General features: G+C 43.3%; 1 protein-coding gene across 1 annotated transcript in view; it reads left to right on the forward strand.

The window, feature by feature from the left end:
• Positions 1 to 257: 257 nt before the first annotated feature.
• Positions 258 to 23,118, forward strand: part of adamtsl4 (ADAMTS-like 4) — a 32,678-nt gene continuing 9,817 nt past the window's right edge. Inside the window, exons 1-5 of the mRNA XM_053843765.1 lie at positions 258 to 491; positions 3,715 to 3,778; positions 5,902 to 6,485; positions 7,736 to 8,387; positions 19,347 to 19,449. Of these exons, the coding sequence (XP_053699740.1) occupies positions 469 to 491; positions 3,715 to 3,778; positions 5,902 to 6,485; positions 7,736 to 8,387; positions 19,347 to 19,449 (1,426 nt within the window). The 5' untranslated portion in view covers positions 258 to 468. The remainder of the gene's footprint in view (positions 492 to 3,714; positions 3,779 to 5,901; positions 6,486 to 7,735; positions 8,388 to 19,346; positions 19,450 to 23,118) is intronic.

A 23,118-nucleotide genomic window follows, 5' to 3' on the forward strand; every position in this document is an offset into this window, starting at 1 on the left:
AGCACAATGGAGCAGTCTTATGTCGGATTGTGCAGCTCTCCCAGTTATTACAGCCCACTGTGTCGTGTGTATGAGAGAGTGGGTGTGTGTAAGGTTTATGCGTGTGAAAGAGAGAGGCAGAGTTGTGTAATCTGTCCATTTTGTTGTCTCCTGACTCCCCACTCCCCCCTCCCCCCCACTGGCCCCCCGGCTGCCACACGTCACACTGCTTTATAATAAGGACCAAAAAAGTTGCGGACCGAACGGAGAGAGAGAAAAAAGAACCCTTCCCACTTTTCAAAAAAAAAAAAAAAAAAAAAAAAGGAAACTCACGGGGAGTGACTGTGACAGGAGGAAGGGGACACAGAGCTCAGAGACTTCTGCGCTGGACTTTTCTCTTCAGAGTCACTCGGACTTGTGGAATCCAATAATCGATCACTGACTGTTTTGAGATCGGTGATCCAGTGGTCGTGGGAGACTCGGAGGAGCATGCTGCTCGGATTTCTGTACAGGTAAACTCCAACCTGCTGCGATTGTGTACAGCGACACATGTGCTGCGATCTGAGTAGAAAGTTTGTGGCATTTGAAAGCTGTTTTTGTTTGTTGCGGATGTTGGGGCTTTGCGCGCTACGCTCTCCGGTTGCGCGTCAGATTTACGAGATAGCGCTTCCCCAGAACATCCACAGGTTGGATCCACTTGTGTCCCCTCGGCTAGTGTTTCTCTGGCGGAATTTCTCGGTCTTTGTGCGTTTAAAGCTCTGGGATTATTCCACACTGTGTCACAGTTGCGGCCGGGAAACGTGGACTCGGGTAGGGGGTCGTTACTTCGGCCTGAGCGGCTCTCTTGTGTCGGACTGTGCGGGACCTTTGTGTGTGATTTTTGGGGGTGATTTGTGTAGTCTACTGAGGGAAGGTTTGCAGAGAACACGGCGGTGCACCACAGCGGAGAGAAGGGCCCAATTACTCTGACTACATGTGGCTTGCGGGCTGTGGGTTGTGGCGGTGGTTAATTTCTGGTGGTGAGCGTTGAAATGTCTTTGTGAGTCCTTCAGTATCATGTTGGGATTATTCTCCTGGCAGATGGAGTGATGCTGTTACACTTGACTCGTGGACACTTGTCTCAAGCACAAGTGACACAAAGCAGAATCTGCCCAGATTCACGTTAGAGAAGAGCCTCATGAGAGACATGAGCTGACCCCCAGTGTTGACCAGGAGACTTGAGGAGAGCAGTTGTAGAGGTTGAGGGAAACTTGCCATTAAAGAAATGTGTGCCTTGCATTAAAGCTCAAAAGTGGCACTTTATTTTCAATAAAGTTAACTGTTTATCATATCCGAGTTAATGTTGGAGCTTTTGTGCCTCCTCGAACCCCAGATCTTCAGTGTGTCCCTGTTAGCCAGGGCTGCGTGGTGCAAGAGCTTCTCCTGCTTTGACGAAAGTTACTGATGCTTTGCTCAGGTAGACATGCTCAACTATGGCCGCAGAATGAAACTTGACAAACAGCTGTGAGTTCAGAGATAACTCCACTCTGACTAGGGAATCTCTCAGATTCTACAGTCATCTGTCAGAAGTGATGGAGGTAAGGGACAACAGTCAAGTCCATGAAGTCACGCAAGAACTCTGAGAGTCAGAGCTGTTAATCTTGAGTGAGTGATAACTGACATGTTATAGATGTTGGTGGGGTAACTGTTCCAGTATTTGGGGGCCAAGACAGCAAACAGTCGGATGATCCTCTGAGTAATGCCTGCAAACGGATTGGTCGATGCTTAGTAAAGTGCAGGCCAGGGTGTTAACCATTTCCTGTGTGTACATTGGACTCCGTCCATTAGCTGCCCAGTGGACAAGTACTTGTGAGTCTTGAAATGGATTCCATTGGAGGTGTGGAGTCATGGAGAACTTTTGACCAGACAGACTTCTGCATTCTTGGAAACCTGCCTGCAGGGAGAAGTCAAGACCAGAACTAGTGTTCTGTGTGAGTTAACAGGGGATGAATCCTCCTGTCGTGCGAAGTCGGGGAGAGTTGGCCCTTTAGTTTCGGCCCCCAAGGGTGATGTAGGGTGATCCTGATGTCTCGGCTAGGATCACTGGAAGAAACAGCGACTCAGTGAAGTGACTCCTATTTGGAGATGTGAGAATTGATCTGCCACATTCACTGCAGGCTGGGTCCGTGAGAAAACTAGTTATGAGCCATCACTGTGAAAAGAAAAAACACCAGAGTGATGTGTAGATTTGAAAGTAAAATGCATCACTCAGATTTTTTTTTTTTACAAATTATGGTTTCCATCAGAGGTGTAAGAATACAATGATACACTCAAGTATTGTAATACTCGATTGCACTATATTATATTGATATTTTTGCTGAAATATCGCACTGCTTGACTGTGTGATATTGTCTACATATTTTAAGTTGTCTGTATCAATGTTTAATGCATGGATACTTGCTGCTGCATTTGTGATGTGTAATACAAACGTTTCTTTTCTGTACTGGAATTATTTTGTTGATTAGCGTTTCATCCCTCAGTTGTACTGTGAGATTTTACTGAACGCGAAAATGGAGTTCATAGCAGTAAACTTGTTTTCATGCACATGATGTTGTGTTGAATTATCTCATTTTCCCCCGTAAAATGATTTGTCTTCTTACTGCTGACTTTACAGTATCACAATATCATGCAACATATCATATCACCACTCCTGTATTGGGATGCGTATCATATAGCAAGATACCTGCCAATACACAACCATAGTTTTCATTCATACTTCAAGTAGCGAAACAGATGGATGAGAGGATTTGAATTGTTATTTGTCTTGTTTTAATTCCATCTTATTGGTGTAACAAAACACCATCTTTCAACACAACAAATGAAGAAGAACAATGGAAACAGTTAATAAATGTTGTCAAAAAGAGCACAATATTTAATGGAATGCAGTATTACTGTATCTGTTAAACCTTCACTTTCTTTATTATCTAGGTCAAGCTAGGTAAACACTTGTTTCATGGGGTGGAAACATGTACTTTCACATGCCCGTCTTTTATTAGACTGTCAGATCGAGATTGAGAATATAAAAGTACTTCACTTTCCTTTCAAAGTAGTTCAATCTCTGTTGAAGTGCTGAAACTCATAATTAAAGGAAGCTGTTATCCGAAACCATAAACCACCTTCTTTGAACTGCCAACCTCAAGTGCCTTACAGGACCAGATCTTTTTTAGATGTACGAGTGATGGCACCTGCGGGTGTGTGTTTCGCGTATGTGCAACCACATCCACTGGGTGTGTTCAGCCTCCCAGAGTGGCATGTGGAGGGAAGACATGCTGGCTGTTTAAATCCATTCGTTTGTACCCGGGTTGGTCGAGACGTTTGCTGTCAGCCTTTTGTTCTGCTGCTCGCTTCCTGTGCCACCTGTGGCTAAGAATGTGTCGTATTTGTTTGCAAAATGACAATTTTACTGGGTAGGTTTCAATTCAAGTTTCAGCTTACAGTATTCTCGCGGAAGGTGGAGAGTGACGGGCGAAATAACAAAACTGAATAACATATAGGACACAAAACACTGACTCATATGTCCATCACTCGGTTTTACTTATAGTTTCTCATCTTTTTTTACAGCACTTTCATGTGGCCCCTTGGGAAAAAAATTAATTGCGGCCCCCACTATTAGGTCACGGTGTAAACCTCCTGCATGAAAGACTGCATTCATCTTGTCCATGTTTCTAACACTGTCTTGCTCTGTCCTCGCTGCAGGATCTATGTGCTGTGGGCCTTTGTGGAGGTTACGACCTCCGTGACCAAGACAGCGAAGAGGAAGGTGAGTCATTAGCTTCCTGGCTCACCAGACGACAGCGACACTATAGAGAGGTGAAGGGTGGTGACTTAAAACAGTCATTCATATCATCTGGCCTTTTGTAACTTTCTCTGCTTCTTTAAGACGTTTACGAGCTTTATTTATAGCATGGGACAATGACATCGTACATTATTCAAACTGGGAGGTTTATAAGCCTATTGAGATTGATTATCCTCAGAGCAAGTGTGAAACAGAAACAGTATTATGCTGTCACGCAGAAGCCATCCAGTTTTTATTGAATTTATTTCTGAGGATTTAACCAATGAACAAGTCAGAAACCAACAAGGATTCGGATTGGATCATTCCTTACTTCAGTAAACTCAATGCCAGGAAAGTATCTGGGCCCTGGAGTCTGGGGTGTTGTCAGGGCTGCAGACAGTTAGTCTTGGTCACCCGCCACCCTGGCTGGTGTCCCTCCCTTTATCAGGGTTTCCATAGCGCGTAAACGATCGTGGCGCACCGCCACAGCTTAAATAAAAATAAAAATAATGATCTCTTTTCAAAGATCCAATGATTACATGATCAAACCTTTTGAAACAAAACACACGGAAAAGACAGCACATCATGGAGTGGACATGATCATGGTGTTTTTTTAGGTGTATTTTTAACGGATACAAATCCTGAAAGAGAAATAATAAAACTGAAGTCCATTGCTCCCGGAACTCAAGTCTCGCATTCAGGCCAGAGGAGATGGACCGCATCATGGCGGCTGACTCACTTCTCATCAATAAAAAACACTGTTAATAGTATTCTCTTGTCTCCAATTCAATAAATGTCAAATTCCTTGGCTCATTGAGCGCTTTAATATAAATAAACCACCAGAGATGTCATCAGTCTGATGTGAGAGTCTAAATATCGTGGCAGGATGAAGCTTGTTACAGTTAAAAACTGTGAAGAAACCTTCTGAGTGTCTCCGAACCTCTGTCAAAATATTTGGTAGGGAATGCGCATCATTTTTTACAGACCCTCAGAAGTGTGCGGTGGGCAGCATCAGCCTGGTTTTTTAATTGAAAATTAGCCGGCCTCTTCATCAGAAAGTCCAGTCTTGTAGGAATGTAACCGGTAGCCATGGAGGTCGGCGGCAGCTCCTGCTGGGTCACTGCGCTCTGCTCATTAATGGTCCCAGTTATGTGGCAGCTGTGTGTTTGATGTCACTTGGTGAGACAGACTTTTCCTGCTCTTGAGAAACAGTCATTAGGCCCGTGAGGGTCGACCCCTGTCTTTTTCCACTGGGTCTCCTTCACTCTCTGTTTCCCTGCGCTTGCCTCATCATTTACATCCAGGCTGGGAACATACAGCCACACCTGACATCACTGCAGGCCACAAAAACTGCATTCATCTATACCACCAGCCATTTCGTGCAGACTGAGAGAAGTGGAGCGCAGATTTATGGTTTGGTCCCTTCTCAATAGAAACGTTTGTTCTGCCCTCGTGTCTGGGGTCTGCCAACCAGGCCAGTGCTTCTGTTATGGAATTAGATGGGAAACATTTGTAAAGAGCCACAAAAGGAGACACAAAAACTCTGCCTGGCATCTTAGAAAACATGCTGACTGGTATACAAATTTGCAGCGTAGCCCTCCATTTCATCCCTGATCGGACCATTTGTTCTGCACTTCCATGACACAGACTTCAGTGAATTTATCCATCTGCTCATAAGCTGTTGGCCTCAGACTGAATCCCTCCTAAGAAGGAGTGAACTGTGAGAGGTTCAGGATTTAGAACTTGGCCTTAAAAGAAAGGAACTCACCATGCAGCGAGGACTCACTTTCTGTGATTTGGAGGGGCATTTCTTCAAAGCACATCCTCCGCGTATTACACGGTCTCGTGGTTGCATGTTTAACATTGCTGCTCACGTGATTGAGACTATTAGGCACCTGTGAAGTGTACAATATGTTGAGTGTAGTTATAAAACTGCACTTTCCAGGTATTTACATTTGACATTTATACACTAGAAAAATTGAAAATTGTGGTCCCCCACAATCATGTGTGGCTTATGATGAAATATTTTATTATGTAGTCGCTGCAACAAAGTCTTGCTTCCAGGTGTGAAGTATCTCTACTCTAATCCTTTCTCTCTATATGTCCAGGTGACTGGTCGAAGGTCGAGGCAGACTTTTGAGCCAGAGCCTGTGGATGGGGAGTGGTCACCATGGGGGGAGTGGTCAGAATGCTCGCAAACGTGCGGTTCTGGCGTGTCACAAAGAAGCAGGAAGTGTATGCCGCCGCCACCCCCACAAAATCCACTGGTCTCTCTCTCATCACCTAGCTGGGCGGGCTACTCGCCAGGGGCAGTAGGAGGACCTCCTGTCTCACCCATGCGACCATACTACTCATCCCGTTATCTAGTACCACACGCACCTTATCGCTCTCCTCCAATCTCCAGCAATCATAACCCTGGAGTTTCTCTGTTCTGGCATGGTCCTGAGGGACCTGGAGCAGCGCCTGTGCCTGGACAGGGGAACCGCTCACCTCCGTATTATCAACCAGACTTTGGGTCAACCAGTCCCCAGAGGTTGTCTCCCTATCAGTCTCCCTACCACCCATCTTCTCACGGACACCACCAGGCAAGTCGGGTCGCCAGGAGGCCGACCAATCCAGGTGCAGTGAGACCTGAAGGAGGCAGCAGCAGAAGGTCTGTCTCCAATAGTCGAGAGGGTTTCCAAGCCAGAAGGTTCGTTCTCAGGCTTTAAGAGTTGAAATCCATTGTTGTTTTTTTTTAAAAACTTTTAGAGTGTCAGTGTAAGCTTTGATGAGTACATACAGTTAAAATACAAAGTAATTTAAAGTGCACCAACAGAGCATGATGATACCTGGACTTGCTGACATTAGTGTTCAAGCTCTCCACTTCAATGGCGAGTGGAGTTCATAAAATATCAAGAATTAATTTATAATTTGCATTTCATAATGTACTCAGAGTGTGTCATCACTCTGTAACAGACTAACAGTCTCAAAGCTAGAAAATGTACCGTAAAATGTACCGCTTTGCTGTGTAAATCTGACAACATTTTAAGATCTATGCATCTGTGCTTCCATCTGAGCAAGTTACATGAATATATCATTCTCCTAATGCTGGGTGATGTTAACAATTGCAACACGAGGAGAAAGTACATTTTAGACAGTCAACAACAGTGTGACATAAACCTTTGCAACCTCCAACTTTGCACATTGCAATTTTTATCACTCGTTTCAATGTGCAATCCTCCATGTGGAGTTCTGTCAACGGGTCTCTTTGGGTATCGCAGAGCTTAGAAGACATGTGTTAGTTCTCACTAAAGGTCAAATGATTTGAAGGAACAAAGAATGATTGAAAAGGAATTTTTACATTTGCTTTGCTCAGCACCCTGAGCAGGCCAGTTCCAGGAAAGTGACTGCATCACACAGGAAATGAGTTTTGCATGACCAGCAGAAGAATACAATCATTTGTTGGAAAAGCTTTGCCAAACATATGGGTGTTACCATGCCAACTTAAGTATGATAAACCTTACATTACTCAGTTTACTCACAAGACTGCATGTTATCACTGTAGGTCTGTCTTTTCTACTGATAATGAAGTTGTGTGTTGTGCCACTGTAAGTCGCAGAAATAAGAGGTTGCACTGTTAAGTAACCCCTTTCAGTCAAAGATTCGTGACTGTTAGAAGTATTGAGAGGGTTTGAGCAACAGCAGCAACCATGGATTTGGAGTTTAATAGATGACCCTCCGTATGTCCGGTTTCTTTTGTTTCATTACATCATTACTTCTGTTTAATGTCAAGCCAGCAGGCTTCAGTACACTGGCCCTCAACACTTGCTCCATGTAACTCATAACCATACTGGACAAGTGCAGATCTGGATCATGTCCTCTCTCGCTGCCACAGACTTGATTTCTCCTCATAAATGCTTGATAGTCTCTTCATCTGTATTTTTTCATTCCTGCCCTCAGGTCTTCTCCGATACGTCCAGGCCAGTTTGGTTATGGAAAAGTTCCCTTCTCGCTGCCATTGCACCGGCCCAACCGACAAGCTCGCCACACTCTGAACAGCACCGAAGCTCCGATCTCATCCACAGGATCTGCTGTCAGTAGAGATGATGCACCAGATGCTGAAGATGTGAGGAGCAGTGATGACGACAGGGAGGAAAGAAATACACCGCAGGAGAATTCAGAATCAGCCCTTGCTTCTTCTGAGTCACCGATACCTACCAGCACACCTCGCTCTCGAACCAAAACTGAGCACGGGAGGAACAGGGAGCGAGGCCACTCTGTCTTCTCCTCCCCTCACTCCTCTTCATCTTCTGTGATATCCAGTCGGCGGGCGTTTGACTGGCAGTCTGTCACAGCACCTCCGCCACCATTCCCCTCCCACTCACACCACAACGTACCTTCCATCGGGTCACGTTATTCCTCGCCTTTGCACCGAGGAACCCCGGTACTCAGAGACAGAGAGCACCATCAAAGTATCAGTCATCAGGCTCAGCACTCCAGAAATGTCTACCCACTGCAGCATTCCCACGTCCCACTCATGGGAGCTGGAGAAACTCCTCGCACCTTCAAATGCTCCGGTCCAGAGACAGAGTATCGCAGGTGCTTCACGCAGGTAAAGTCAAATCTTTTTGAAGGTCCACCTCTAACTGTCTGATGGCTTGAAGTGATGCAGTCTGATACTCTTGTCCCATGTGGCTAGCATTGCCACCAACCCTTCACAATCCTTACGTAGGGAAATAATAATAATAATAAGGCTTTGACCAACACATGAATGCATGTGTCACTAGGTCAGATTTGTCGCCAAAAAAAAAACATTGGACAAGCTTGTTTCCATTACAAGAGATTTTTCCAGTATTATGTTCTGCCACTTTCGGTATTGGGTTGAATTGTCTGTGGCGGAGCATGTGAGGGGCCCTGCACAGGTGAGTTTATGTCTTCCGCCTCTACACCACATTGCAGAATGCAAGCTCCAAGTTGAATATATTGCGACAGACGTCGTGCATTTTGACAAGCTATGTAGAGTACGTATATTAATCCAAATTACATCCGCTTGCTCTGTCTTGTGCTGCCTTCACTGAGCATGTGCATCATTTCAAATCACTTCTCCATAAGTTAATTTTCCCTTATTTTTTTCCCTATTTCTTACTGACTTCTGAGCGTGAAATAAGTTCTCTACAGTCTGGGCTACAGAGACAAATATAAGAGCCTCAGTTGGAGTTTTCCTGCCTGGTGCCCCACTCCTGATACCGTAGAGCTTCCTCCTCGGTCGTCCCGTTTCCTCTTACCCAGCACATCTCAACTCAGGAGTGAGGATGACAACAGACGCACCAGTTTCTTTTCTGTCAGTGTTACTATCTGCTACCTTTGTTTTTCAAATGCTCAGTAGTCACTCACCTCCTCCTGCTTGCGGCGACTTGTTTCACCCTCCTCTGTATATAGCCTGCAGTCTTGCTTGATTTATATGAGCAGCATGTGTTGAAGGGAGCACTTTGATGGCAGTAAACTGAGACGGTGAAGGTCAGCAGCGTGTATTTGATCGGTTGATCATTCCCCAACACCAACACTGGCTGGTTGTCCATGAGCACTGAGACGGAAACTCAGCGCTGGAACCGCCATTGCTTGGGGTCTTGTGTTTATTCTGGGTCACAACCAGGATACACACCTCTGCTATGAGTCTTTGCATATGATGACACCAGCACGTGTCTGCAGCTGGTGTGTTGATGACAACGAAATAGCTGCAAGACCAGCTGGACGTCTTATGTGTGGCGTGTTCCTGACTTTATCTAAATCGCTGAAACGTCCTGGAGATCTCTAGTTGGAGTGATGATTGGGGTTGTGACCTGCGACGCACCTCACAGTGAGAAGTGCATCTGTAGCAAGTGTGTGTTCACAATGATCATGTCAGCTATGCTAACTCACACAGCAACAGGTGAAGCGCTGAGGTCACTCCAAGTCGAGACAGGAATGCCATGCTTCAGTTCACTCAATTAAAAGTGAGATTAAGAGTGAAAAATGTTGATGAGATTTTTTTTTCCAAAGCCTGTCAGGAAGACACAGACAAGGCTTTACATGGCAAATTCCAATCTTAATATGGTTTAATTCCAGCAGCACACGCCAGAAATCTCAATTTCATAGAGGCTATTTTTACCTTCACAGCCTTAATTTTCAAAAAATAAAACAGTAGGAGCAACCGCCCCAGGTAACCCACGGTTGCTAACTAACTAACAACACCATGTCAAGATGCTACTGCTTGAATTGCCTTGATCCACTTTCTCACTGTAACAGAAAGGCCAACTGAGTTACTGGAATGCAAAATATATCCCCCCAAACTCTAGAGACACCTTGTTATTCAACCAGAGGGAGTTTTGTTCTCAAGTCTGCGGAGATCCACAGGACATGTTTTGTCTACTTCACAAGCCATGGTACAGTTGATGTCATCGAAAGCCCCTCACTGACATTAGATGGTGCTTTCTGTGACAATTGGTGATGAAAATAAAAACAAGGACGGTGATGCGATAACACATCTGCTTCTCATTTCCCAGCAGCAGTAGCTGCTGCTTGTTTCCATGCTTGACTGCCTCCGACATATGGCCTTCTATTCTCAGCCTTCAAAATCAATTTTACCTTTTTCACCCTGAGAAAATGGACCATTGATGGGAAGACAGATTGATGCTCAGACAGTCTTTTCTATTTTTACCTCAGAATTGAATGCCGTCCACATCTAGTGATGGTAAATGTGTTTTATAAAAGAAACTATTGTTTTGTGCCCCCAGGCTTTACATCTACAATCGAGTTGGGTGGAGATAATGTCCTCCTTTTGTTTCATGGAAATCGATCATAAGTCAGTGATGGACGCAACACTCCAGCATAGATTTGATCACAGGCACCAAAATAGTCAGGACACGTGACTTGGTTGTTATGTGGCGCGGCCTCTTCTGTCAAGGGTAGGGTGATTAGATTGGGTCCAAGTGAATACGCACACTTGTGCGTTTAACTGGTTGTGTCTGTGACCGGCTCTCATCATGTGGAAGTCGACACTTGAGGTTGGCACTCATTTGCCCTTGACTTCAGATAATTCACCAGAGCTGCCTTCTCTTTTTCATCCCGCTCTCTTCTCTCCACCGCTACATGACTTGGTGTGATACTCCCTCTGTTGAAGCAGATTTAGTCGCTGGCAAAAATAAGACCTTTTTCATGCCAGCAGTGCTAATAGCAGTCCGATGATGGCCAGGCTTGACTCATGAGGTTACGCATCGACCGGCCAACTCTCTGTTTGCTTTCTTTAGTCCTGCAAGAGTCTGTTTTTACTTCCACATTTGTGATGATTAAACATAGGCTTCAAGTGTTGATGAACCGAGGACGTTGCCTGGGCATGTATCTGCTGTACATGTGTGTGTTTCTGAGAGTGTGACACATCCTATTATCTGTAACACGCAGTGCCTGTGGCACATTAGGTTTATGATGTTGTTATGTTTTATCTGTTGCGCAGAAGCCACCAAAGGAAGTTATGAAGGAAATGAGGAGGTTGTTAGGGGAAGTTAAGAGTGTGTGAGATTTCAAGCCGGAGTGAAGGTAAAATGGTTGTGGACATGAGAAGAAAAAGACAGGTAGTTGAACATAGAAGAAGGCTGCACCATTCTTTCAGTTTCCTTCAGTTGTCACCATATCCACACGTTGCCATGAAGTAAATATTTAGCGTGATGCTGGAGTTTGCAGTGCGCCAGCAGATAAGATGTGTCCACAAGATGAAGTGCTCTCAGATGTAATATGTGAGTGTGTATCATTCTGGCAAACAAGTGGGTTTGTCTGAAGGATGCTGTTAAAGATGGATAAACAACGCGACCACTGCTTCTGAAGTGTAGATGCGACCTGGGATTTTTGCAAGCTCTTCCCCTTTATAATGCAGTTGGAAGTGAAAGGTATCCATCTGCTGTAATCTGTGACCCACAAGAGTCTGATATTCATGTGTTTTGCTGGATGTACAATCAATGTTGGTTAGAATGGATAAATGAAAAGACATTTTTTTGGTGGAGAAAAGTTGTGACTTATGTATTTTTTTAAATGTCAGTGAGACTATATGAGTTATACCTGCCCGTCTCGTACCGTCCTATTTTATGTGAGTTAATATGAAGGACATCATTTTCCTTTATTTCTCTGCACGCTCAACTGAAAGAGTTGTCCTAAATATTTTCAACTTTGACATCGGCTTAAGGCTCTAACAGTCTAATAGCTGTGGCGTCATCACACAGGAAACCTGTTATTCCAACTATCAACACAGAGCCACACTCCTGCGCTCTAATAACAGTGTCCAGATGTGAAACAAAGTGTGCTCTCCAGGTGACATGCAAGCCCAGAAGTGTTGCTGTATAGTACACAATACAGCTTTGACTCCTTCTGGCTGATCTGGTCTGTCTCCACATTTCTGCTTTAACAAGCCGGGTTGCTGGCCTCGCTACAAAAACCAGATATCACTGCTAGTTAAAAACCATTTATTTTAGCTTCTGTGTGTGCCCAGTTCCCACAATATTTATTTTTGTACCCCTTTTCTGTGTGTGTGTCAGGGCGGGGCTTTTGCTTAAAAATAAATTCTGTCGTTAAAACTGGATTGCTTCGACTTTTTAAGTTGTACACCACTGCAAAATCACTGGCTCCAATGAGGCTCTGTCTATAAAATCGCTGTAAACGGGCTGGATGGTTTCAGGAGGTCTGAATTTTACTCATAAAATGCATCACTTAACACACCGTCATTGTTCCAACACTGAAAGTATGTGCTGAATTGACCTGGCATTATATCCACAGCCTGAAAGAGTTCAGATGTAAGTGCTCTGGTTTCATTCATGGTTGTTTAGGAAACAGTGTTTATCCATTTCTCTAAAGTTCCTCCTTCTTGTCAAGATAAGCCCATAAATCTTAAATCGGAAATGAGTCACAACTTGGGAAATTTTAACCTAGAAACCTACATACTTGCAGGGTGTTATTATCACCAACACAATATCTGCTACACTGTTAGCCATGGATTTATAGTGGTTTAGTCTTTTTAATGCTGAGGATAATGGCCATTGCAGGCAGTGTCTCGAGGCACACTTAGACTCCCTGCTTCACCATCATATCACAACTGTTGAACTGACAGTGCGGCTATCAGGTGACGGAATGTTGTGAATGTCTTCAGTGTAGGAGTGGGCAATATCGAAATATATTGTATTAGCTTTGCTTTTACAGAATAAAATATTTTTTATATTTTCACAGTCTTACATATATGGCAAGTTTCTGTCCAGTGCAACCATATCCATACTACAAGTAAAAAAATAACATTGAAAAAAATGACATTTTAAAACTTCCTAAAACAATTTTTGTTCAAATTGTCAGTTCTGCCAACATGTGTGTAAACATACCAAAGGATAAAAGACACACTGCTTTCGACTGCTGCTTTCGATAAACATAAAGCGCTGTCTAATATCAGTGGAGGCACGACTGTTTTCCTTCTTCAACACTGTCATCTTAACAGCATTTATGTGCACCAAAGCACTAAAGAGTCAAATGATAATGCAGACGTAAGTAACCCTGATCGTTTTTAACACATAAATATCAAGCTGCTATGAAAGCCAAAATCTAAGACAAAATATTGCCTAAACTATATATGTAATGAATTACAAGCAATGTAATATAACTTATACAAGGCAAGGAAAGTAGGTTATTAGATTACATTAGATGTCCTTTATGTAAGTGTAAAATTGAGTTAGAATCTGACTTGAGTGAGTGGTGCCTAAATTGAACAAGAGATATTGGGCGCCCTGTTTTTCGCGCTAGACTCCCTAAATTTCTGATCAATAGATCCTCTGTAGTGCACTAACCGTAGTGTTCATACTGGTACTGACATAGCCATGGGCGCCATATTTGTTTTCAGGTTCAGACACAAGACTGATTGCTGTCAACGGTCGTTTTGTCAGATCAGCGTTTCACCCGAGAGACAGAAAGAAATGAAGAAATAACAGTCCAGCGCTATGACGCGTGCACTCCCGCAGTCCATCACGTTTAAATAAAATATATATATATTTTTTAATTTCAGCCTGGTCACTTTTTGCATTTGCCTCCCCACTTCTCAAAACAAAACTGGCATTTGATTTGTCGATGCGGCATGAAAGAGGTGGCTGACGCTGTTGTGAGTTTTACTAGTTTTACTACTGAGGTAAACCTTGAGGCTTTAGGAATGTAAATAAAGGATTGAAATAAAACGTCTTGCTAATCATTAGCTGCCAAGCATTCAACTCATCAAAATGAGTTGAATTTCCTGAATATTTTTGATGCCATCGTCCCGTCGTCGCTCAGGAAAAACCACATCCAAATACCACCCAAGAGTTCGACAGTAATTTTCCAACAAACAAGGTCTGGAAAAGTCTGTATGTTTAGGGACTAATTCGTTGCTGCTTGTCCTGTAGGGGCAGCCTCATATCCAGCTGATGTTTTTTCCCAGCATGGGGCCTCATCCTTCAGCCGCTTGTGTTGTTGATGGATGAACAGAGTTTCCTCTGGAGGACTCCTGACTTCCTCGCAGGGTCAAGGCAGGGCCCTGGGTGTCGCCTGCAAATCACCAACTCTGTCTCAGTCTCAAGATTAGCCCCAGAATGTTAATCTCAGAGGACAAACACATGTTGCACCTTAGCTTTTAAACAAGCTCACGCTTATTGACTTGTCACGGATTTCTGCGTGTGTGTACGCTGTCATGTGACGTGTGTGATGTGTTGCTGCAGGGTTGATTCTCATGCTTTGTCTGCGAAAGTCTGCAGTAATACCTGAGGAATGACCGTCCAACGCGAAGCTGTGGTAGTGAGGAGATGTGGCCAGCTCTGCAGGCAGGGACTTGTGTTTGGGAATGATACTGAAACGTCACCTGCAGAAAAAACATGTGGTGAAAGGTTCTAAATGGCCTGCTCCTACCCAAACTCATTAGTCTTGTCTCTCTCTGTTTGTTTTTCACATTTCAGTGTGATGCTTGATCAGTGAGCACTTGACTTGTGTGTTTATTGCCTGTGGTATTTAGTATCTACGTGTGTGTGTGTCACCCTGCCCCCCAAAACCTTTGTGCCTTTATATATGACCCCCCACCAGACTCCCCCGGTAGTTGAACACATCTAGAACTTTCACAGCTCCCATACGAAAACACTGACTCTCTGTGTTTCGCCAGCTGTGTTCACTTTACTTTCACCTGCTCCCAGACGATATCTGACTTTCCGTCTTCGCCACATCACTTCATGCCTGTTTGTGTACAGATTGTCAAGCTGCTGTGTGCTTCGAAGGAAATCATTCAAATGTTTATTATTGGAGGAATTCCTTGCGAACTGGAACTTTCTGAGTTTCAGTCAAAGCAGGAGTATTGACGTGAGTGGACTGACTCACTTAAACTAAACTACATATTCCATCCATTGGCGTCACTGACCACTATAGGAGTGTATAGAACCCACAGCAGCCATTGGAAAACTTCAAGAAGGAGTTGTTCAAATTCTAAAGGCACACTTCTTAAGCCTCTTTGCCTAGACTGCAGCCCCTCCAACTCTACCTCATATGAGCCTAGCAACAGTGATGCTTTTTATTTGTTTGTTTTTATGGAAATGAAGAATGCCCTCTTGTGCACCAGGTGGAATCAGGTCCACAGACTCTGAAAAAGGTTCACGAGAAAACTGTTTTTAGATGTTATCTTAGCTCGTGTTACGTTGTGCTGATTTCTGCTTTCTGACTAATGTAACACTAAAATGTTTCTTCCTTTAAATGTGTCAAGTCAGTATTTATAACTGGAATTATGACAGCAATGTTCTGCAAAGTCCAATGTCAGCAGCAGACTCATCGTTGACATCCAGACCATGTCACGCAGCCTTTGTTGCATGCTAAACCCTCTGTTTCCTCTCTTTTCAAATAGCAGCGGAGGGGAGCATGTTAAACACAAAATAAATGTCCAAACAAAGGCCTCTCTGATCAGATTTTGCCTTAAAACTAAATAGTAAATAAACAAGCGTATATGTTTGTCAATGGAACAGCAAAGGTTTGTCATTTCATGTTATATTGGGGGAAGGACAGCTATTTCTGGGGATGTGGATTTTCACCTCCCTGAGAGCAGCTGAATTTAAATTTGTGTATGAGGTACAGCTGTGGGAACAGTTGAGTGTGTGTCGTCTAGAAAAGCGAAGTGCAGAGTCGATATAACAAAAAAATAAATAAATAAAAACCAGATATAAATGTACAAAATAAAACAAGATGAGGACCTTAAACAATGCATTGTTTTTTGGCCATCAGAATGAATCAAACTGGGTTAGCTGAAACGCGCTTCAGCCGTAGAGAAGCGCATAGTTTCAGACTGAGGAATGAGTGGGAACAAAACTTATTAAGAGTGGAGAGCGTATCAATAATGTGTGATGCATGAAGCACTTTTGTTTTTGTTATACTCCAACAATGATCATAAAAATCCCGTCCGTTTCAGTGACTCTTCCTTAGCCTTCAAAGAAGATGACATTGACAGTAGCAAAAAACTGGCACAGAGTTGCAACATTATTTATTCACTCAACAAGATAAGGCCAGATGAGTTGAGCAAGAGGTGTGTCATATATGCTTGTAGTTTTATGTGCTCAGTGAAGCGATCTATTCGGAAGAGTCGGGGTGAACATCCACACTATCTCACCAGCTGATTTCGTGACTTATCACTCTGGCTGATAGCACTTAAGTGGAGCCAAGCTTGACATCACGTCTGCGAGGACTGATGTCAATGATTACTGGGGATGCATGTTAAAAAGTGTCCAAGCACATATGATCTCTTGACTTCCTAAGACCTTAAATGTTGCCAAAGTGAGCGCTCCCAACCATTTAGTGAGTGCACTTGAGGTTTTCGTGTTTGGGTTCCCGGGACTCATCCTATATGCCTTCCTCTCCCCACAAACCCTCCAACACCTCTGAAGTATTTTCTTTTCTGTGAAAGCTATTAGTTTCTCTTTCACTCCATGTCACTCCGCCACTCCCCTGCACTCATGCTCTTACTCCCCTTTGCGGTTGAAGAGGAGGGACCCCGGATCCCGCCCCACGTGAAATGAATGGACACAAAAGTATTGACGTCCGTGCAATAATTACTCACAAATTCTCAGAGGAACCATGAAACACTTGTGAACACCTCTGTTTGCTCTCTCACTTCTCCTCCCTTCCCTCTTTCCTCCATTCAGTCCATTAGCCTCCCTCTGTTTTTATACACCCCAAACTCTGTTGGGAGCTGAAACTGCTTGCCTCTTTAGTGCATACAACCACAGGCGCATGAATGCAAACACTTAGCTTTTTTTTTTTTAAACCCCTGCTTTTATCCTCACCTCCCACATGACATTCCTTTTTTGTGTGTGCGCACGGTGATCTGCAAATTCTCATACACACGTACTATGTACTAAAAATGCAATTGGCCAATCATTGTTTAGAGTTTTTAACTCATGCAAACTCTCTGCTCCAAGTGTTTATGTCGAGCTGAAATATTTATAACCGGCACAAACTGCGTTTCACGCGCAAACTGAGGCAGATTTACACGGCCACTTAAAAAACACAGGGTCACATGTGTGCTGTGACCTCAGGTTGACACTCATTCTGGTCATGTAACTTAGACGCGTATCAAAAGAGGCCGTTGATTGTAATTTGCAAACTGAAATCACACAAAGAGTCAGTTCAGAACATTTTTCTGACAGTGACTTTTGACATGACGGGCTCATATTTAACGCAGTTAAGAAGGAAATGCATTTGACTGTTCCGTCTTTAGTCACACTAAGGGACAGTCTGGTTCACATGGGAACTGTTGATCTGTGTTTGACTGCGTGTGTGTCTCTCTGTTCCTTCTGGTGAGCAACGTGGAACCCTCCAGCTGTTTGAGACAGCTGCTGGAATCCAGAATCATTAAAAGAAGGAACGAATCAATGAAAGAGAGGGGTGAAAGACAAGAAGGTTGTGGAGATGCCAGGGATTGTAGCTGTGCTTCTGTGTGTGCGTGTGCAGGTTGAATGCCAACATGAGCTGTAGATCAGCGAGCTGTTAGTCAGGGGGACCAGGATAGCTGTAACATGGCAGATTGATGACCACCATAGAGTGTGAGGATCGTGAGGTAGTAAACCAGGCGGACATTCTCCACTTACAAGCGCTTCTCTGAACATGCTAAGCTCTCTGCTGGTGTTCGGATGCGTTTTCCGTTTTTTTCCCGCCTTCCATATCTTTTTCTCCATCCACATCTCAGTTGCAGACATTCTCTGGAATTTGAATTAACACCTTCGTCTACCACTGGCATGGTGGTGGTATTGTGAAAAATATGCGAGGAGTGAGTTTCTCCTTTACAAAAAATCAATTAATTTTCAACGTCTGGGTGTTCCATTTCATTGTGGATAAAAATTTTAAATGAAAAAAAAAAACAAATTTTTTCAACTTTCAGGTGTGTAAATTGGCATCAATAAGTAAACTGACATGATGAAATTTGACTATAAACTATTTGGAAATATTTTCTTTAGCTGGTGTGGTAAGACTGAGTGGTCTTCTCGCCGACATAAAACTACACTCCGACTCTCACATAATGAGCACTCAACAATCGTCTTCATCTCCTTCCCAACGAAAGCGTGCAATTAGCAAATGAACTTTGTGTGTGAAGTAGCATCAGTCATTGCAAAACTTTGTTACATGAATGCAAAGTCCTCTACTTCCAGATGATGTGTGACTTGCCTTGGAAGGAAAAACTACAGTAATTTGAAAATGATATATCATGGAGCGCAGAATTGTCATCAAAGGCATAATCCAAGAATGTCGAACCACAATCTTTTATTGAATAAACTTTTTTTTTATTTTTATAACGTACGATTGTTTTCTGGTGAAGAGTCTCCCAAGCAGGCCAAAGGTCAAGTCTGAACTCTGATTGATGTCACATGCGTATTGCTTTAATGTGCAGTAAATGGCCGGGATAGTATACAAACCTGGCTTTACACATTTCTTGAGTGTGTTACATAAATATTAAGCACAGGACATGTAGTCCTGATGAGCAGTGTATGTGAGTTTTTGTGTATTTATAACTCATACAACTGGTGTTAACCTCAGTTATATATCGGCAGTGGGGTGAAACCCACCGTGGTTGCATCTGCTTGATGTTTCAGCTGACGTTTTAATGCAGGTATGCAGGAACTCTTTCCACCGTATTGGTCCATGTGGTCCCTTGTTGCATCTAGAAATGTGCAAAGACATGCACACACACACACCAGTGTGCACTAAAGCCACAGTGGATTTATGTGCGACGCTGCTTCCAGAAATTCTATTCTTTCCATATGTTTTTAATGCATCGAGGGCTGCCAAAAGGGGCTCAGAGTTCAGAGTGTGTTTATCTGTGTTTGTGAATGGTGTGTTAGTGTTTACTTCAAGAAAGATCATGGCTTAAATCTCCTCCTCATTAGAAGCTTTTTCCTGAAGCACTCCACCCTCCCGTCTCCTGAGACTGGGAGAGAAATGTCGATGGCTTTAATAGATGGCTGATTTCATATTAGTTCAATATGTGGCGCAGATTTGACTCTGGTGTTTCTCTTGTCAGGTTTGTGGCGGCGCTTCTCTGGACTCCAGAGCGGAACAGTGTGCAGACTTTAACAGCAAGGAGTTCATGGGTCGGCTTTACAACTGGGAACCCTTCACAGAAGGTGAGACTGCGGTTTGAGTTGCACAACACAAATGAGCTGATGAGGAAAGCAGGGTGGTAAAAGTTACACACAAGTTTTTTTCCGTTTCCTTAAAAAATAATCCTCCTTTTGATCGAATAATAGGTATGCAGCGACGCGGGTGGTGCGAGTCATGAAGAGGAGAGATTGACTGAAACTCTACTTTTATTCTTCATACAAAACATTCTTTCTTTTTTCCTTGCATTAATCCAACATCTCGCTTTCTCCCCTCTGCTCCTGCCAAACTTCTCCTCCCTCCTCTGTCTGCGCGCACAGATTCCTACCGAGTGAGATAAAGAAAGAGAGAGGGAGGTGAGAGGTGATGGAACGTAAATGTTTTGTCACAAGATTTCAGGGAGAAAGAGACAACGTGGCTGCAGTGAATCTGTTGTTTATTAGATTTTATGTAGTTCTCCTGGTAATACTTGAAACTGAGATTATGTCTGCCTTTTGTTTTCAACTGCTGGAGGGTGAAGGAGAGAAAACACTGAACAGATATTAAAGGAATTTTGCAGAGGAAGGAGGGATGAACAGGGTGGTCACAGCTGTGAGATGTGAGCGGCCAGTTAGTTGACCACTCACGTGCAGGCTGCTGTGTTTTTCCACACCACAACTGCCAACAGATGATAGTGGAATCATACAGTTCTGTTTGTTGACACACTTATGATCGTAAAAACAGCCGGATTAAATTTGTCAATGCACACAGGAGAGAGACGAGCCAGCAGCAGCAAATTATGCACAGCTTGTGCAACCCGACAGCTTAACAACAAAACATCTCCCACAGCAGCAGAGTTTTTCAGTGAAACTGCTTTTCTCTGTGGGTAACACTGGGGCGCAGAAGGTCTGGAGTTCACCTCCCCTTGAGAGCTAGAGACACACAGAAGGTTGTTGACTCAAGATTTCACTTGAGGGAAATAGGGAAAACTTTGTCTCCAGATGAATTATTGACATTTCTAACCTCTGCTTTCTAGACATGTCAGTGACTAGCATTCAATTGAATTTCAAACCCTACTGTATTAATTTAAAGTTCTTGCAGTGTGAGTTTAAAGTCTGGGTGGGCCGGGGTTGGAACTTAGGGCTTTACTTGGACACATATGCCCTCAGCTATTTTGCTTAGTTTAGCTGCTCTTTAACAAAGCAGTGCACAAGAGGAAGACAGGTCTGTAATAAACGCTGGAGTCATCGGCGGGGTATCAGCTGGATCAACTGTCTGCATAAACACGCCGAGGCTTTCCCTCTCTCTTCCTGTGTGCATCCACACATTATTTACTGTATTTATCTAGAGTAAGCTTGGCTTAAATATTCTCTGCCCCTGACCTGCGAGCCAGCGTTGCTTATCTCTACCAAAATGTTCCTGAGCTCTCCTGAGAAAGAGGCAAAGACAGGACCGGAGGGGGGAAAAGCAGCCTCTGACCCTTGATAGGGAGGTACATGTACACATGAATAAATCACGCCGGTGACATGCACTGTAGAGACACGTACCAGGAATCTGGGCGGTTATTTGGATAAACTAAAAGGCCACAAACTGACAGCCAGGTTTATTGGTCGAAAAAAAGGAAAGAGACAGGATTAAAGAAGAACATCACTGAAGATGATCCTGTTCCACTCTGCTAAGTAAACTGTACAGTGATGTTTACTCCACTGTGGTCCAGCTGGCTGAAACTCATTTTTAACATCCAGCTTCTATCAACACACTGAAGCTTGTGAAGAGTGTGTGCATGTTTCAGAAGCAATGCATGGCGTGTGAGTCATTTTTCTTCCTAATCTGTTTAAGAATGTCAACAGCAGTGGGTTTTTTTTGTGTGTGTATGTAACAGCTCCAGCTGCTAAACATAGATGTTTTTAATCCAGCGTTAATGTGACTTCATTTGGAATATTTGGCAGGAAGTTTTACATTGCAGACTAAATCCTCCACGAGTATTACTCACAGCTTTGCTCAGAGGAGCAGACAGCTGCACGTGCAGGTGTTATTTTACTTAAATATTCCCTTTTTGCAAGCCTTATCCCCTCATGAAAACCCATCCTCTCCCCTTCCTGTCCCGCTGCCTCTCTCTTTCTCTCTCTCTGATGGAGTTTGTTTAGGGGGAGAGATAGTGGCCAGTATATTTAGACAACATGTATTCCACTGTCTGAACACTAAGCTCTGAGTGGCAGCCAGATAGACAGTCGTACAGCAGTAGCCAAGAGAAGTGGACTATCAGACCAACTGATAACGAAAGAGAGGCAGTCTTTCACAGCACTTAACATTGTGCAAATAGTACTAGATGCTTTACTCACAAGGTAAATATGAATGACAGCAAGTGCCCTTCCCCTTAACCTTCAATCTTTATGTTTGGTGAAAACAATGAAAGAAAGATAAGCCTCTGACAAATGTCGGTCTTCTAGACTTGCAAAATCAAGTCTTGCTAGCAAGAACTAGGAAGGTTTTGGAACACATTCGAAGTGTGTTTCCCATTGTTTGGAACATGTTTAATTCAGGAATGAAAGCAGATTTTTGGATTTTCCTTTTTGATGGGGTTACTGTTATGCGAGAATCATTGATGACTCATACACACTCCACTTCAAGTCCCATAAACCACTACTAAGTGTTAAAGTGTTGAAAACAGCAATATCAATGTGGAGAATTTAGAAAATGGTTCTTTTAAAGTCTTCATTCAACTTTATCTTATTTGCCTTTTACTCCATTGGAAAAATAATGGTTCAAGCGTTTTAAATGTTTTAAATGAAACGTCTACATGAAACCTTTTACATGATAAAAGTTCAGCTTATTTATGCCTGGGTGGATCAGGGTAACTATCAGTGGGGGCAGTGTTGATTATTTGCTTCAGTTCTCTCTTTTCAAGTCATTGAAGTTGTTTTAATTCTCATTGTTAATCATTAAGTTGCAGGGAAGTAATTAAACAAACTCAGCATAAGCACGGAAATTTGAATGAATTTGAGTGCCCTCACTGAACCCGAAAGTCTTGACCAGTCAATCCAGTTGGATAAATATTTACTTGTGGAATTGTTCCAGGGTGAGTTGATGTAGTTCTAAACTAGTTTCACTTCCTCAAAAACTGGTGAAAGATAAACACTCGGGTCAATTGCTCTACTTGTGAGACTTCCCGGACACTTCCAGCCACTTAGCGGGATCTCCTTAAAACTCTTGGTCTGTGACTTCACACATTTAGATCTCTTGTTCTGTCAGAAATAAAGTCAGTTGTTTTGAACTTTCTGATGAAGTGTGTCGAGATGTGAAGCTTCCAAACGTGCACGCCTTCCCCCAAAAAATCCCTTTCTCCACTTGCCTGTGGGGCCAGATGTCCTCAGGTGTGGTGAAGTTCAATATTTACTAGAAACCTGTGGCATTCCTCCATGGACAAGAAGGTGAAACAACAAATCTGGAATTTGACCTCTGTGCTGTGACATAGAGGCTCACCTGTGAACTTGTTGACCTCATGCATATTTTTGGCTTCTTGTTGGTGACTGTTTGTGAACCGGGGGGCAAGGCACTTGTGTGGATAATTGGATCAGAAAGTGGGGTCAAGTAGAATATTTTTGGGTGATTTTTTTTCTGTATACTGCATCGTGTCATATATCATTTTCAGCCTGTTTGGTGGTGTGACCTCACAAATAATTATCCTGCTTTCAAAACAGACAAAGTTAAGGACA

Source organism: Synchiropus splendidus, chromosome 15 (genome assembly GCF_027744825.2).
Source record: "Synchiropus splendidus isolate RoL2022-P1 chromosome 15, RoL_Sspl_1.0, whole genome shotgun sequence".
Classification (NCBI taxonomy): domain Eukaryota; kingdom Metazoa; phylum Chordata; class Actinopteri; order Syngnathiformes; family Callionymidae; genus Synchiropus; species Synchiropus splendidus.